This window comes from Medicago sativa, chromosome 8 (assembly GCF_051527215.1).
Source record: "Medicago sativa cultivar Bolivia chromosome 8, Bolivia_mono, whole genome shotgun sequence".
NCBI classification, from domain to species: Eukaryota; Viridiplantae; Streptophyta; class Magnoliopsida; order Fabales; family Fabaceae; genus Medicago; species Medicago sativa.
This window is the reverse complement of record NC_140756.1, coordinates 10,175,488-10,193,511: the sequence shown is the minus strand read 5'-3', so window position 1 is coordinate 10,193,511 and position 18,024 is coordinate 10,175,488. Positions and strand designations below refer to the sequence as shown.

The following is an 18,024-nucleotide window of genomic DNA, read 5'->3' as shown; positions in this document are numbered from 1 at the left end:
CCTTGACTTAAGCGTGCTAAACCATCTCCGATATTTTACCCGTAAAAAGCCGACACGTCATAAAATATTTCCATTAACTTATTTTCCTTAAACTTTATTCCTCCGGCACTATCCACCGGTAAAATAACGATACCGACAAAGGGATGTTACATTATGTATGAGTATATATTATCGTAGTAGTAGCATTTCTTTTACAAATATATATTTGTTATTTTTTTAGAAAGAACAAATATATCGTTGTTGTAACCTTATTTACTAATGTTATGTCATTGTAATCTTACCAAAACCCTATATTGTTTACAATTCACATGCTTAACTTATAGCTAAAGTCCACTAATTGATAACTGTGCATCTCGACGACCTCCCAACTCAACAACAATACCATCTTCCACATGAGTTTGATTATTAAATGGAACAAAAACACACCCCATTAAACCAAACTAAATTCTAGTATTCCTCAAAAAACACCCAACAATTTGTTACACATTTATGGCTTTTCTAATTCACAACACAAACCACTTCTTCATAATTACGTTCGTCATATTTTTCACCTTTTCATCATGTTATAGTTCTACCAACGACACCATTACATCATCCAAATCACTCAAAGACAACGAAACAATAACCTCAAACAACACATATTTCAAGCTAGGATTTTTCAGCCCATTAAATTCAACCAACCGTTACCTAGGAATTTGGTACATCAATGAGACCAATAACATATGGATTGCAAACAGAGATCAACCACTCAAAGATTCAAATGGAATACTCACAATTCACAAAAATGGAAATCTTGTAATATTGAACAAACCAAATGGTAGCATCATTTGGTCAACAAACATTTCAAGTACAAATTCTACAAATTCAACAGCTCAACTTGATGATTCAGGAAACTTGATTTTGAGAGACATCAATTCTGAAGCAACAATCTGGGATAGTTTCACTCACCCTGCGGATGCGGCTGTTCCAACTATGAGAATTGCATCTAACAAAGTAACAGGAAAGCAAATATCTTTTGTATCAAGAAAAAGTGAAAATGATCCTTCTTCAGGACATTATATAGGAAGTCTTGAAAGATTGGATGCACCAGAAGTTTTTATTTGGTATGATAAGAGAATTCATTGGAGAACAGGTCCATGGAATGGAAGGGTTTTTCTCGGATCACCGAGAATGTTAACCGAGTATTTAGCCGGTTGGCGTTTTGATCAAGACAAAGATGGAACTACTTATCTAACTTACAATTTCGCCGATAAAACTATGTTTGGAATTCTCTCATTGACACCACATGGAACACTTAAGTTGGTTGAGTATAAGAATAAAAAGCAATTTCTATCACTTACGGTTAGTCAAAACGAGTGTGATTTTTATGGAAAATGTGGACCATTTGGAAATTGTGATATTTCTAGTGTACCAAATATTTGTAGTTGTTTTAAAGGGTTTGAGCCAAAGAATTTGGTGGAATGGAGTTCAAGGAATTGGACTAATGGTTGTGTGAGGAAAGAAGGAATGAACTTGAAGTGTGAGATGTTGAAGAATGGATCAAATATAGTGAAACAAGATGCATTTTTGGTGCATCATAATATGAAACCTCCTGATTTTGCTGAGAGATCAGATGTTAATCAAGACAAGTGTGGAGCAGATTGTTTGGCAAACTGTTCTTGTTTGGCATATGCATATGATCCTTTTATACGTTGTATGTATTGGAGTAGGGAGTTAATTGATTTGCAGAAATTTCCTAACGGCGGAGTTGATCTCTTCATTCGTGTTCCGGCGGAACTAGGTATCTATTCTCTATTTCTTTTAGAGTTTTTGTTTATTTTTAATAATGGTTTCACTAATGACCATTTTTACGTATGTCTCACATTAAGTTTAATCATAGTCTATTTAGGTTAAACAATTATACTACTACCAACGTCTCATGGATGAATAGTCTTTTGTTTCACTTACTAAAAATGCATTAATTTGTTTAAGCTTTTATTTATTCTAATAATCTGAATCTTTTTTTTTCTTTTTCAAATAGCTTGTTGGCTAGAATTTCACCTTTAAGGTGAATATAAGTGAGGTGTATGGGTTCGAAGTCCGACCCCTACATATATTCATGGGCGGATCCAAGGCCCGGTTAGCTTTGAGCATTCTGGGCTCGACTCAAATTTTTTGCAATTTTTTATGTAAATCCCTCTCGAATTTCTTATATAAATCTCTATAAAAAATTTTATGTATATTTTTTGTTGGGCAATTTCTTTAGTTTTTTTTATTATTTGCTTGCAATTTCTTATGTAAACCTCTCTAAATGTTTATTATTTGCTGCAAATGCAATTTATCCCAAACCCAAAGAGTGAAAGATGTCTACATCTCAAAAAATGCGAAGAAAAAAATGTGTTGCAGATTTTTTGCCCAGACTTTATAATAATTCTGGCTCCGTCATCGCATATATTATGCAATGTTTCTATCAACTAAGCTAAGTTCACATCTAAATCGTATTCAGTTGCAGATGAAAAGGAAAAAGGGCACAAGAGTTTTTTAATCATTGCAATTGCCGGGGGTTTAGGAGCATTTATCTTGGTTATATGTGCTTATCTTTTGTGGAGGAAATGGTCTGCTAGGCATACAGGTAAAGTTGCCTTATTTTCATTGCAAACTTGAATTGAACAGCAATTACATTTTTGTTGTCTAATTGGGTAAGTACAAAGGAGGGAGTGTGAGGGAGTGTGTGTTAGGTGAAATAGTAAAGATTCTTGCATAAACTATGCTATAACGTGAGTGACGTTTAACACGTAACCTACTTGGGTTGGTCTGGTGGTATTGGCTTGGGATCCGGGAGTGTGCTCCTCCTCGAGGTCTCGTATTCGATTATCTCCGATACCAATTTGAGTGGGCTAATTTAGCTTCTTCAAAAACAAAAAAAAAAACACGTGAGTGACGTTTATTGGAGGGTGTAATGTCATGGACTACAAAAATATAATAAGTAGGACATAATTTATTTTTTATCCATCATGTTATTCTTGAGTTATCATTATCTCTCATATTTCTAAAGAAAGCGAGGAACTAAATTGATAGATTAGTACTAAATTGATAGATTAGTAATAGTTTAAGGAAGAATTATTTGGTTGATTAGTAATAGTTTCCTACTTCAAGTAGAGAGTAGAGTTTGGTTGATTTTCATAAATTTGTACAAAAGCGATAGATGGAAATAAAAAAATAGAGAGCTAAGATTGTTGAAATTATACTTCGTCAACCACTTTCTAAAGTATCCTCATGATTGATTATAAATTTTTAGGTTTTCAATTATACCTTTACCCATCGTTCTTCGTATGTTTTCGTGTCCGACAAACCACGAGAGATCTATCACATCAATTAACATTTGATGTCTCACTCAATTAACCTATACAACAGCCTTAAGAAAAGAGAGAATTAGCCACACATGGGCATAACGACCTTGCAATACATGAAGAAAAAGAGAGAATTAGCCGCACATGGAGCTAATATTCCGAGGCGTCAATGTTAGTGATCGATAATACATGGGTCGATTTCCGAGTGACCTCATTTATTTTAAGTTTACTAAGGTTGCTAATTTTTTATAAATAGTAGTGGAATATATTGATTTGTTTAGTAAAACAACATTTGACGGTGAAGCATATATATATTTTTTTCCTTATTTTTTTTTATAATTTTTTTTATTTTTTGCAAATTTTGAACTTATTTGGTGTTGCAAATATATATTATTGTTAACACGGCAAATGCATCCAGGAAGACAACCTCGAAACTTGATTACCAAAGAACAAAAGGAAATGAAATTGGATGAGCTACCACTATATAGTTTTGTAAAGCTCGAAAATGCTACACACAGTTTTCACAATAGTAATATGCTTGGGAAGGGAGGTTTTGGCCCTGTATACAAGGTAATTTTGTGTAAGATTTTGTATGTCATTATTTTTTAATATATATCATTAATCTAATATTAAAATATGTTTCACACTATCTAGGGAATACTGGAAGATGGCCAAGAAATTGCTGTAAAAAGACTCTCAAAATCATCTGGACAAGGAATAGAAGAATTTATGAATGAAGTAGCAGTGATTTCTAAACTTCAACGTCGCAATCTTGTAAGACTTCTTGGTTGTTGTGTTGAAAGAGGAGAACAAATGTTGGTTTATGAGTTCATGCCAAATAAGAGTCTGGATGCCTTTCTCTTTGGTTAGTTCTTTTACCTCATTTGTATTCTAACCTCAAATCAATTTTCTTTACCTGAGTTAGTTTTAGACTAAACAATTTTATAATTTTTTTTATGCTAATTAAACTTCTTGAAACATGCTATAGGTTAGGTTTTTAATATCAGCACTCGATTAAATATTTAAGAGAGCCTATAAAGTAGTCTATGACATGTTACGGAATTTTCAAAAACTTCATCATATAACTATGTATTCGATTGTATAAATAGTTTTATTTTTATTTTTATGCAAATAGTTTATACATAAACACTTAATTGTATATCTGAAAAGCTTCTAAGTGTGTTTCTTCCTATTCAACATTCTTAACGTATCCAACCCACTTGAGTTGGCCTAGTGGTATTGGCTTGGGACACAGGAATGTGCTCCTCCTCAAGGTCTCAAGTTTGATTCTCTTTAGTGCCAATTTAGGTGGACTAATTTAACTTCTTAAAAAAAAATTCGTAATGTATCCAATTTGTCATCACATTAATGTATTCTTTATGTTTTTAAGATCCATTGCAAAAGAAAAATTTAGATTGGAGAAAGCGGTTAAACATAATTGAAGGAATAGCTCGAGGTATACTTTATCTTCATAGAGACTCGAGGCTAAGGATTATACATAGAGATTTAAAAGCAAGCAACATCTTACTTGATGGGGAGATGGTTCCAAAAATATCAGACTTTGGTTTAGCTAGAATTGTTAAAGGAGGAGAAGATGATGAAACGAACACAAAAAGGGTTGTTGGAACTTAGTAAGTAGTTTTGATCTCATTTGACATTATAATGTTGGAATTAAATGAAAATTTAGCAATTAAAGCTAACAAAAAAGGGTATAGTTCAACAATACTTGTGTTATTGTAATGTATGCTCTAAATACAGTGGTTATATGCCGCCTGAATATGCAATGGAAGGACTTTTTTCTAAGAAATCAGATGTTTATAGCTTTGGAGTTTTATTGCTAGAGATTGTTAGCGGCCGAAGAAATAGTAGCTTTTACCACAGCGAAGATTCTCTTAGCCTTGTTGGCTTTGTAAGTATATATATTACATGCCCCTGTTACTTATTTGAAAAGAAGTTTAGCAATACACCATCAACTTTTCTTTATTGTCTAACATTTAACATTTGTGTGGGTTTCACTAAGAAGTTTAGCAATACACTCTCAACTTTGCTTTAATTTAGTGGGCTTGGGGGCTTTTTAAGTGGGTTTTGAAATTTGGGGCTCTATTGACACGTCTACACTAATCTGTGCATAGAATCTCATTTCCACAATGACAAAAACCTAGGTGAAATTTAGTCAATAGTAAAAAGAGCATCCGAAGCAGAATCACAAAGAATCTCAATATTATTATTAGTATTTTTTTATTATTTTTATTCTTTTTCTAAATTTATTGTTGTTGTTATTACTATTATTAGCTATTATTTTGTTTTTTACCAGGCATGGAAGCTATGGTTAGAAGAAAACATTATATCTTTAATAGATCGTGATATATGGGATTCATGCTTTGAGAGCATCATGTTGAGGTGCATACACATAGGACTTCTCTGTGTCCAAGAACTTCCAAAAGAAAGACCAAATATATCAACTGTTGTTTTGATGCTCATAAGTGAGATTACACATCTTCCTCCTCCGGGAAAAGTTGCATTTGTCCACAAGAAAAATTCCAAGAGTGCAGAATCTTCTCAAAAAAGTCAACAATCTAACTCAAACAACAGTTTAACTCTGAGTCAAAAAAGTCAACAATCTAACTCAAACAACAGTTTAACTCTAAGTGAAGTCCAAGGCAGGTAATAAAAAGACTAGGTAAAATTTAGAGTGGACTTGGAGATGACAACTGCCTGAGTTAGTTGAATGCGAAGCAGAATTGCATTGTTGCTTCGCGAAAATTGTATATTTGTAAGGATTTTAACGCTCAAATCAGTGGTTTTAAATGAGCCTAAATGTTTAACTAAAATTGAGAATGTACTTTTTTCAAGGGTTAGAGACCTTTTATTTGTGATGATGTCTAAAGAGACACTAGGTCCGAATCAATTATTTGTTTGCTAGTCAATGATTTGATCACTTGGATTGATTAGGTGTGTTGCTGAACAAAATGTGGCTCATTATATTGAGATTTCTTTGTGGATTGAAAATTTGCCTAGTCGAGAACACTATCTTCATTAAATAAAAGGGAAGCTGTTAAAATTCGTTAATGCTAACCGGTGCCCTGGGACACCTTGGTTAAGGATATAAAAAAGAAATTATATAGTAGTTAATGCATTGAAATTGTGTAATTAATTTATAATAAAGTCAAAAACAGTTTCCTTTTATAGTAATAATTCCCTTTTATGGTATGCTTAACCAAGGCCCCAAGGCACCGGTTAAGCAGGACCCTATATTTTATTTCAAAAAATATAAATATGTTTTGCTTATTTTCATTCTAGACGAATGAGGTAGATTTGATTCTTTCGAGATAAGCTCAATCACTCACTAGAGAGAGTCAAATAACTCAAATCCATCCTTAGCCGCCTACTAGTCGGAAATGTATTCCCTCACTATCTTTGTGAAGGGAAAACCACCATGACTTCAGGTATTTTTGTGTAATCTACAAGAAAGAAAAATGAAACGGAAATAATGGATAGTTCTGAAAGTAGCAGTATTTAGGGTTGGAAATAGATTAGGCCGGCCTATGGAGGCCTACAGTCTGGCCTACTATGGCATGACCTGTTTAGTAGAGAGGCCTAGACTTAAACTTTTTAAAAAGTTTGTTTAGTTAAATAGGTAAGGCTTCGACTTCTAACAGAGCATGCTAAGTCTCATAGGCCGACCTATTAATACCTATTTATTAAAATGTGATTTTTTTTATATTAAAATAATTGCATACATTAAAAATAGAAATATTTTTTTCTCTATCTATCGGTCTCGTAATAGGCTTTGTTGTTATAGACTTTTAAGTAAGCTTTAATGTTGTTAAAATTTGCTTGTAGTGAAATAGGCTTTAAGACTTATTTAGCCTATTTAGTATGTCAAATTAACTATTTGATGACCTTAATGTAAAGTAGGCCTGAAAGTACGCTTTCGGATCGGTCCAAACTTTTAAATAGGTCAGCCGTACCAAGAAAAATGGCCTATGATAGGTCATAGGCCGTAAAAATTTTCGTAAGCCAGCCGAGGCCTTTCAAAGCCTGGCCCGACCTAGTCTATTCCCACCCCTAATAGTATTAAAGAAGAGAGATAAATACACAATGTCTTTCTAATTTTAAAAGTATCAAATCTACAGTAAATTCATATTTATCCACCCTCCAAATGAAGTTAGGTTAAATTACGCAACCGAGTCATCTATCAATAACGTCGAGTCGATATGTAGGTGACATTTAGCATTGAAAAATAATAAACTTTTTCACTATGGTTAAATTGGTTTTGATTGTCGGATCAAATAAATAACACAATTTTATCATTGTCTCTCAACACTAGATCTAACCACGCACCCTCTACAAAACATCTCCCTCATTAACCCCACCACCCGATTTGACCATCACTACAATCAAGACCTACCTCATCGGACCTTCTCTCACCCCTATCAACATAAAATAAATTACAAGTGTCTAAACGAGCATTGCTATTTATCTAGAGAGTTTTTATCAAGAATTTAACAATTCCTCAACAAAAAAAATCAAGAATTTAACAAGAAAAGGTCTCAACCAATTAAATTTGTTATTCGGCGGAAATCAAGGGAGGTAATGGGGTGTAATTAAGGAAAGGTGTTAGCAAATACATTGTTTTGAAATTTTCTTGATAAATTTTGTCACCGCATCTATCATTTCCCGTGTCTAAATTTAGATTCTTATCTCAACCATTCTAATTTTTTTCTTCACAAATTTCAATTTCCCATGGACATGTGTTAGTCTCATATAGTCTCGCCGTTTATATTGGCGTGATTGGTTGTTGACTGACGCAAAAATAAAAAAAAAATGAATTAATGATTTAGACCAATTAGATAAAAAAAAAAGCTCAAGTGGGTTATACTTGTAATTTATTTTCATTTAAGAGGTGGAAAAAATCGATGAACCGAACTGATACTAATCTCACTCCCTATTTTGCTAATATTATTCCTCCTCTCACACACTTATGATTATTCCTAAAATTAAAGCCCAATATAAAATATGTCTTAGTCCATTCATTTTCTTTCACCATCTCATCTCATCTACTAAAACAGAAATTCTAGCTGACAAACACACCTAATTTGTTGCTTCTCACGACCTCTAAGATCTTTCATCTCTTGATTGTTTAAATTTCAGGATGTTTTTTGGAATTTGTGTTTGATGAATAATGGATGTATGAATCGTAGATGATTGAAATATTTGAGTTTTAAGAAGTTCAATTTGATGAACAACTGTCTTCTTCAATCCATAACTTGTAATTAAGGCGAAAGAAATCACTTATCATGTCATCTATGTACTCTTGGATGATCATTAGGCACCATCTCCGATACATGACCACCATGGATCATGTACCGATGATTAATAACAAAAAATGTAAAAGAATTAACACTCAAATGATTAATGAGATGTCTTATTGTGTGACAAGCCACTTTAGTTTGGTTAGTAGGATAAAAAATTACGAACCAATCAATAATGCTTTATTTGATTAAGTTTTTACAAATTTTTTTTGTCTCGAAATCCAAAGTCAAATTAATGAAAAATAAGTTGGTTCGGTTTGATTTAATTAGATTTATATTTTTTAAAATTTAAAAACTCATTTAAAAAAATATAAAATTAACTTTTCTTTTTTCAAACTGAATTTCTGTATCCATCTATCTATCACTCCGAGTCTCCCATTACAGGTCAACGATGAAGTACGAGGAAAGCGCGTAACTAAAATGCGAGGACACGATTTCTACGACAATAAGTATTCAAAGATGCCAACATTTTTTAATGTCAGCAAAAACATTGTGAGATGCCAACATTTTTTAATGTCAGCAAAAACATTGTGTTCACATCATTTTCTTTTGTCTATTAGTACCACACAGTACTGAAGTTAAGTAAGGATAATGACGTAACTAAAAATGTCGTTAGAAAATGTATGTTCTTGTTGAAATCTAAGTTAACCCTTCCAGACTTTGACCTTCATTGGCTACATTAGTAGTAACATTTTGTAAGTTCAACGATAGGGAAACGTTTCTCTATATATAATTTCATTTTAAACAATCACTATCAAACAATTCATAATTTAATTAATTCTAAATTGTTTACTTTGATATAATCAGAATCAACTCTCGTACCATATCAGAATTCTCTTTAGTTTCCTTCAAAAAGAATTTTCTTTAGTAAAAAGAAAAAAATCTCGTTACCATATCAACAAATACACACTAAGTTAGAATTAGAGTGTTTGATTTTTGAGTATCGAAGGCCAAAAGTGATTCCAAAGACAAAACAAATATACATTTTTAGTCTCAAAATATGATATTGTTGATTTGCACACATGTCATCACCAATATATATTTCTTATATTTAAAAAATATTCGTCGAGATAAATCCAACAACATCTTATATAATAATACGACATCATATTTTGTTTTGTGAATAATACATATAGTCAAGTTGAATCATTATTTTGGAATGAATGAAGTATTATTCATGGCCATAGTCCATAGATATCATTCAAGGTTAAAATAGTATTTCAAAATAAATTATTTCAACTTACATCTTACTCAAGGGCACGCTTACTATGAATGAAGAGTGAAATAACTCAAACCTATCACGGAAACTCACCTAAGCCACCACACACACTCCATTGTCTTCTTTCTTTGCAGCCAAACAAAAATGTGATATGACATGTGTGATTTGTTGACTAGGATGTGAAATTCCACCAACAAATCATTGATCTAATTCTAAGCTGTGAAGAAAATCAAAGTCACAATCATAACGTCGGCATGATAAGTAATAATTTACTCCTAAGTCCTATCTTTTGTTGACTTTCTATTTTTTTATTCTATTGGAATTGAAATGAATATTTTAACTTTATAAATGTAGATGGTGCCTTTGAAATGGTCGTCGTCTCTTTTGATTTATGCAGCATTTGTTTGCAATATACAAATTAATTCAAAAGAAAGTCACATATTGATTTAAAGAATTCGAAAACTCAACATGATCCATTTTTTCAAATTATTTTGGACATTTATATTATGAAAACTGATTGTATCACATCAAATTATATATATATAAAATCTAATTCAACGAACAATGTCAAAATTTATAACTTGTGTGTAAGTAAAGTTCGTTGGTTCTTACCACTTTGTCGAAAGACAAAATTATTTTAGCGTTTATCAATTACATTCTTTTAGATAGACAAAAAATAGTAATTATTCTTATATTAGTATTTTCTTATTTACCTAGGTTCTTTCAACTTCTAAAACTTATTAAATTTTGTCTAAATCAGTTGAGCTACTTAAACTCGTGTTACTTAGTACTATTAATTTTGTAATATATATTTACCGGGAATCAATGTTCACCCAACTAGAGAAGTACCATATCTAGTGTTCAACGTTCCTCAAATAGGATTACATTCGGTGGATTAAACCTAGATCTTTGGATTAAGTATCAATGGCAGCAAACAAACAATCTCAAGTAACAACAACAAATCTAGATCTAATCTAGACATCAACTGTAAAATAAAATCACAATCAAAGAGAAACAAATAAAGAGAGTAGAGAGTAACAAAACACTAGGAATTTGTGTACCCGATTCGGTCCCACAGTGACCTACACATGGGGGAGAGAGTTCTCTAAGAGGTTACATGAAGTTAACTTCAACTAGTTCTCCAAGAACAACCTAATTTCCACCTATTTTCTAATCTCTTCCCATAAACAAGAGATCAAAGATTTCCACATACCCCAAGTGTTTACGATGTTTCTCAGCCCTAAAATCTACCCAAAAGGCAACCAACTATTAACCTTAAAAATTCCCTCATTTGGTCTCACAATATTACCGGGAAAAAAATCTTGTCCTTTTATATAGTTCAAAAGCTGAAGAAAAAAGGATTCATGTACTCCACGGCGCACGGGGCGCATGACAACAAGTTTGAAGTACAAATGTGTATTGAATTGTGCGCCTAGCGCACCCCCGAATCCCTTGACCCAATCCGTGATGAAAACCGCCAAATTCAATTCCGAATTTGGGAAAATTTGCTAAGAATCCCTAAGTTCCTTCAACCCAATTTTCCGAACTATAAAACCAAAATCAGACTTTTTCTCTCAATCTATATCTAACACCCAATTCCAAATGATTATGTGCTTGAGAATTGTGTGATAATAATGAAGAAGATGATGAAGGAAAAACTTTTATGTTTCTTTAACTCTTATTTGAAAAATATGTATGAATGATTTATTTATGTGTTTAGAAAGAGATAAGAGAGTGAAAAATTGCAACATAATTATAGCCAAGTTTTCAGAATTTTTAGTCAAAAAGTAAAACCATGGATCAATCCATTATCATCATGTATCACTCCATGTTTAGTCAACATTGAATTATATAAATTTATAGTTATATACAATCAAGTTTTATTATTTTAAGAAAGCAATCCAAATCAAATTAAGCCACATATTGATCCAATGTTTGAATTTTATAAATGTTTATCTCAGAATCAATCCAAACTGGACTGTCGACACAGCTTGTCACAACACTCCAAATAGCTACACAAGCATAAACAATTTGGCTTCATCAGAAAATAGGGACATTTCCAATTTTTATATGTAATAATTCCCATGCTTAACGCGTAGTTAAAGTCAAATAATTGGAAATTCAATAGTTATAGTGCATCTCGACGACTCCATAATTCAACAACAACAATACCTTCTTCCACATGAATTTGATTATTAAATGGAACAAAAAAACACCCTCATTAAACCAAACTAAATCCTAGTATTCCTCAAAAAACATCATACTACAATCTGTTACACATTTATGGCTTTTCTAAGTCACAATTTAAATTACCTCTTCATAATTACTTTCCTTATATTTTGCACCTTTTATTCATGTTATAGTGCAATCAATGATACCATTACACCATCCAAATCACTCAAAGACAATGAAACAATAACCTCAAACAACACAAACTTCATGCTAGGATTTTTCAGCCCATTAAATTCAACCAACCGTTACCTAGGAATTTGGTACATCAATGAGACCAACAACATATGGATTGCAAACAGAGATCAACCACTCAAAGATTCAAATGGAATTGTCACAATTCACAAAGATGGAAATCTTGTAATATTGAACAAACCAAATGGTATCATCATTTGGTCAACAAACATTTCATCTTCAACAAATTCAACAGCTCAACTTGCTGATTCAGGAAACTTGATTTTGAGAGACATCAGTTCTGGAGCAACAATCTGGGATAGTTTCACACACCCTGCAGATGCAGCTGTGCCAACCATGAGAATTGCAGCTAACAAAGTAACAGGTAAGAAAATATCCTTTGTATCAAGAAAAAGTGATAATGATCCTTCTTCAGGACATTATTCAGCAAGTCTTGAAAGATTGGATGCACCAGAAGTTTTTATTTGGGATGATAAGAAAATTCATTGGAGAACAGGTCCATGGAATGGAAGGGTTTTTCTCGGATCACCGAGAATGTTAACTGAGTATTTAGCCGGTTGGCGTTTTGATCAAGACGATGATGGAACTACTTATATTACTTACAATTTCGCCGACAAAACTTTGTTTGGAATTCTCTCATTGACACCACATGGAACACTTAAGTTGATTGAGTATATGAATAAAAAGGAACTTTTTAGACTTGAGGTTGATCAAAATGAGTGTGATTTTTATGGAAAATGTGGGCCATTTGGAAATTGTGATAATTCAACTGTGCCAATTTGTAGTTGTTTTGATGGGTTTGAGCCAAAGAATTCTGTGGAATGGAGTTTAGGAAATTGGACTAATGGTTGTGTGAGGAAAGAGGGATTGAACTTGAAGTGTGAGATGGTGAAGAATGGATCAACTGTAGTTAAGCAAGATGGATTTTTGGTGTATCATAATATGAAACCTCCTGATTTTAATGTGAGAACAAATAATGCTGATCAAGATAAGTGTGGAGCAGATTGTTTGGCAAATTGTTCTTGTTTGGCATATGCATATGATCCTTCTATATTTTGTATGTATTGGACTGGAGAGTTAATTGATTTGCAGAAATTTCCTAATGGTGGAGTTGATCTCTTCGTTCGTGTGCCGGCAGAACTTGGTATCTTTTCTCTCTTTCTTTTAAAGAGCTTTGTTTAATTTTATTAATAAATGTGACACTAATAACTATTTTACAATTGTTTCATGCATTAAAGCACCGTCGCTTTAAGTTACACATTAAACTTTTACCACCGAGTTGACACCTCATGGACAAACATTCTTTTTGTTTCAACTACTGAAAATGCATTAATTTGTTTAAGCTTTCATTTATTCTAATAATTTGTATCTTATACAGTTGCTGTTAAAAAGGAAAAGGGACACAACAAGAGTTTTTTAATCATTGTAATTGCTGGGGCAATAGGAGCACTTATCTTGGTTATATGTGCTTATCTTTTGTGGAGGAAATGTTCTGCTAGGCATAAAGGTAAAGTTTCCTGATTTCTATTTCAAACTTGCATTGAAGTGCATTAAGATTTTTGTTTTCCAATAAGGTTTGTCTGAGAAAATATGGAAAAAAATTAATGATAAACATATGTATAATGGATGTCTCTATCTAGCATAGGCATTGGTTTGATCACAATAGACATGATAAACCCAATTCATGTTTATGAAAAGGGAGAAAATAAAAAGTGAGTGACATTTATTGGAGGGTGTAATGTCATTTTCAAAATGAATAAATCATCAATTTGATTTATAAACTATATCATAATCTCTCTATTTTTGTCAATGAACTATAAAAATATACTCCTTTCGTCTCACAATTATTGTCTCTTTACCATTTTTTCTTTTTCTCAAAATAATTGTCACTTTGCAATATCAATGCAATATTTATTATTTTTTTCCACTATTATTTCCTTATTTATTGAATTTCATCCAACTTAACTACTCCACTAACTACAATTAATAAGGGTGTTTTAGTAAATGCTATTAATTTTATCATTAAAATCAACACAATTAATCATTTTCTTAATAATCGTGCACAAACCTTAAACGACTAATATTGTGAGACGGATGGAGTAATAAGTAGTGCATAAATTATTTTTTATCCATAAAGTTATATATTCTGCGAGTTATCTTATCTCATATTTTTAAAGGAGGTGTGAGACCAATTTTATATATTAATAATTGATTAATAGTTTAGGAACTAAATATTTTAATAGTTCAAGGACTAAACATGAGAGAGAATGGTAGTTATGGAACGGGTGGCATTTGGGTGCCTTTAGCTTTGGTGTTTTTGGGTGCTTTTATCTCTATCTCTCTCCTAACCAATAATTATTTGGGGTTAGCAAAATTCCATTAGTTTTTTTTTGGTACAAAAATTCCATTAGTTTTATTTCTTCTGCGTGGGATCAATTTATTGAATAATCATATATGTTAAATTTCAATTTTTGTAAATTTTGAACTTCTTTGATGTTGTAAATTTTTCTAACAACTGACAAATGCATCCAGGAAGACTACCTCAAAATATGATTACCAGAGAACATAAAAAAATGAAATTGGATGACCTTCCACTATATGATTTTGAAAAGCTTGAAACTGCCACAAACAGTTTTCATTTTAATAATATGCTTGGGAAGGGAGGTTTTGGCCCAGTATACAAGGTGATTTTGTCTAAGATTTTGTATGTCAACTTTTGTATTATATATCATAAAATCAATATTAAAATATTTTTTACACTATCTAGGGAGTCATGGAAGATGGTCAAGAAATTGCCGTGAAAAGACTCTCAAAAGCATCAGGACAAGGAATGGAAGAATTCATGAATGAAGTAGTAGTGATTTCTAAACTTCAACATCGCAATCTTGTAAGACTTTTAGGTTGTTGTGTTGAAAGAGGAGAGCAAATGTTGGTTTATGAGTTCATGCCAAATAAAAGTTTGGATGCCTTTCTCTTTGGTTAGTTCTTTGGTCTCTTTTGTATTCTTGCCTCAAACTAAAATTATTAGCTGACTTAGTGGTAGATTAAAAAATTAGTGAATAATTTCTTCACATGCTAGCTAAACTTCTTGAAAAGTCCATAATTTAATAATTAATATAAGCACTTGCTTAAGTGTTTCGACAAGTTTATTTGGACTTTACTTATTATATAAGCACTTGATCAAGTATTTGAAAGATCCTATAAAACAGCTAATAATATTGTCAGCCAATGTTTTGAAACTCCTTCATATAACTTGGTGTTATAAGTTGTTTTTCAGTATCCTCGTTAGCTCTTTAATTGTCAAAATAATTTATACATAAGCACTTAATTATGTTGTATATTCAAGCGTTTCCTAAGTATATTTCTTTATGTTCAAAGTTCTTAAGTACCCAATTTGGCATCGCATTAATGTATTCTTTATTTTTCTTCAGATCCACTACAAAAGAAAAATTTAGATTGGAGAAAGCGATCAAACATAATTGAAGGAATAGCTCGAGGTATAATGTATCTTCATAGAGACTCGAGACTAAGGATCATACATAGAGATCTAAAAGCAAGCAACATCTTACTTGATAGTGACATGATTCCAAAAATATCAGACTTCGGTTTAGCTAGAATTGTTAAATTTGGAGAAGATGATGAAGCTAACACAAAAAGAGTTGTTGGAACTTAGTAAGTAGTACTCTCTCATTTGCTATTATAATGTTGGAATTAGTATTACATATGAGTGGTTTTTTTTTTTACTTGGGGTTATAGTAATATATGTTCTAAATGCAGTGGTTATATGCCGCCTGAATATGCAATGGAGGGTCTTTTCTCTGAGAAATCAGATGTCTATAGCTTTGGGGTTCTATTACTAGAGATTGTTAGCGGAAGAAGAAACGGTAGCTTTTCTCATCACGAGGATACTCTTAGCCTTGTAGGCTTTGTAAGTCTAAATACTCCATTCTTTTATTACATACTATGAGAAAAGAAATGTTAGTAATACACTTTCAATACTTCATTGTTGTCTAAAATTTTGAGTGGGTTTCGCTAATTTATTAGGGTCACTTTTCTGAATTTCGGTGCTCATTCCCACACCGGAAAGACCCACATAAATTTTAACCAATAATAGTGTTGGAAGCCGATTCAGAAAGAATCTTATTACTATTATTATATTTTTTTTTACCAGGCATGGAAGCTATGGTTAGAAGATAACATTATATCTCTAATAGATCCAGAGGTATGGGATGCATACTATGAGAGTAGCATGTTGAGGTGCATACATATAGGACTTCTCTGTGTACAAGAACTTCCAAGAGACAGACCAAATATATCAACTGTTGTTTTGATGCTTGTAAGTGAAATTACACATCTTCCTCCTCCGGGGAGAGTTGCATTTGTTCACAAGCAAAATTCAAAGAGTACTACAGAATCTTCTCAAAAAAGTCATCAATCTAACTCAAACAACAATGTAACTCTTAGTGAAGTCCAAGGCCGGTAAACTAACATGCATGGGATCAATGCTATAATTGTTAAGGAAATACTTGCAACAGTCGAATCACATAAGAGTAGTGAAAAAGAAGAGCAAGCTGGCTATGGTAGTTTGGTGCTAATGGCGAAATCGGAACAAGTGGATTTAACAAGAGAAAAGTCACAGCAACAAAAGTATGTATGCAACTTCTATACTGTTTGAACTGAATTTGTAATGCAGGCTAAGGAGGGAGAGGCTGCAACGGTACTCCTAGGAGCATATGCTATTTTTGAGACAGATTGTAAAACTCTTACTGATGTCATTCAATGAACCAACTGTGATATATGAAGTATATGAGTCTATCGTTTCAAATATTAAGTGTTTGTTATCTTTTAATTCAAACTTTGTGATGAAGTTTATTTAGCCATAAACGAATATGGTAGCTAAAAAATTGGGTGCAAATATAGACGTCCATATTCTTAATTATCTTCAAATTTAAAGCTCCCTTTACTTTATGAAAATATTTTCTTCATTCACATTCGAAAATTTGAGTTAATTTTACTTGATAGGTAGGAGGTAATATATTATATATTAAAATGAACAATTGTGCGCATTTTTGTAGAAATAATGAAAATGACAAAAAATGTATTCAACATTTCCAACAAAAATGAATCTTCTCTTGGTAACATTTTATTTTCTCTCCATCACAAATATGATTGCTTCAAGAATCTCACATCTTATTCGAAAGTTAAAATAAACACATTTGTAAAATGAAAATCGAAAATATTTTCACAAAGTAAATGAGACCTAAGAGCATCCACATTGGTAGGGTCTTGTAAGCAATTTTTTTTTTAAATAGAAAATTTATTGCCGCATAGCTTACACAAGACACGTAAAAACTTGCTAAGAGAAACACATACAAGAAAGTGCCACATATAGACAGGACACCATAGGAATGAGCACCAGAAGCCAAACACACCCAACTAAAACACCAACCAAAAACGCCCACCTCCCTAAAGCTGTAACATCCGCACATTGACAACATCTAGACAAACAAAATACCAGGAACACCACAAACAATAGCAAAAACAATCCGCTAAGGCCACTACCCAGAGAGAGCATAGCAACAACCACACACTATCCAGAAAAATAGAAAACCCAACATCACGCAACTATAACAGACCTGAAAAAATAGAAGCAACCAAGGAAACTCAAGCACCAACCAGCCAAAAAAAACCCTACGCACCCGCTCCCAACCAAAACTTTTCTTATAGTCCATGATGC

At 32.4% G+C, this 18,024-nt stretch overlaps 2 protein-coding genes across 3 annotated transcripts; both read left to right on the top strand.

The window, feature by feature from the left end:
- The first annotated feature begins 279 nt into the window (after window positions 1–279).
- On the top strand, window positions 280–6,338 carry LOC146896812 (G-type lectin S-receptor-like serine/threonine-protein kinase At1g11300). Of its 2 annotated transcripts, none has more exons than XM_085738279.1 (7): window positions 280–1,780; window positions 2,486–2,611; window positions 3,748–3,899; window positions 3,984–4,194; window positions 4,720–4,960; window positions 5,088–5,238; window positions 5,644–6,338. In XM_085738279.1, exons 1-7 carry the CDS (start codon window positions 490–492, stop codon window positions 5,995–5,997), a joined length of 2,526 nt encoding a protein of 841 aa, XP_085594405.1. In that variant the 5' UTR covers window positions 280–489; the 3' UTR covers window positions 5,998–6,338. The 2 variants fall into 2 exon arrangements, with proteins under 2 accessions (XP_085594405.1, XP_085594406.1); XM_085738280.1 differs by having other exon boundaries at window positions 349–1,780; window positions 2,492–2,611.
- A 5,683-nt stretch (window positions 6,339–12,021) lies between these two features.
- LOC146896811 (G-type lectin S-receptor-like serine/threonine-protein kinase At1g11300) lies at window positions 12,022–17,114 on the top strand. The gene is made up of 7 exons (XM_085738277.1): window positions 12,022–13,431; window positions 13,666–13,794; window positions 14,820–14,971; window positions 15,055–15,265; window positions 15,719–15,959; window positions 16,065–16,215; window positions 16,459–17,114. Exons 1-7 carry the CDS (start codon window positions 12,147–12,149, stop codon window positions 16,768–16,770), a joined length of 2,481 nt encoding a protein of 826 aa, XP_085594403.1. The 5' UTR covers window positions 12,022–12,146; the 3' UTR covers window positions 16,771–17,114.
- The last annotated feature ends 910 nt before the right edge of the window (window positions 17,115–18,024 follow it).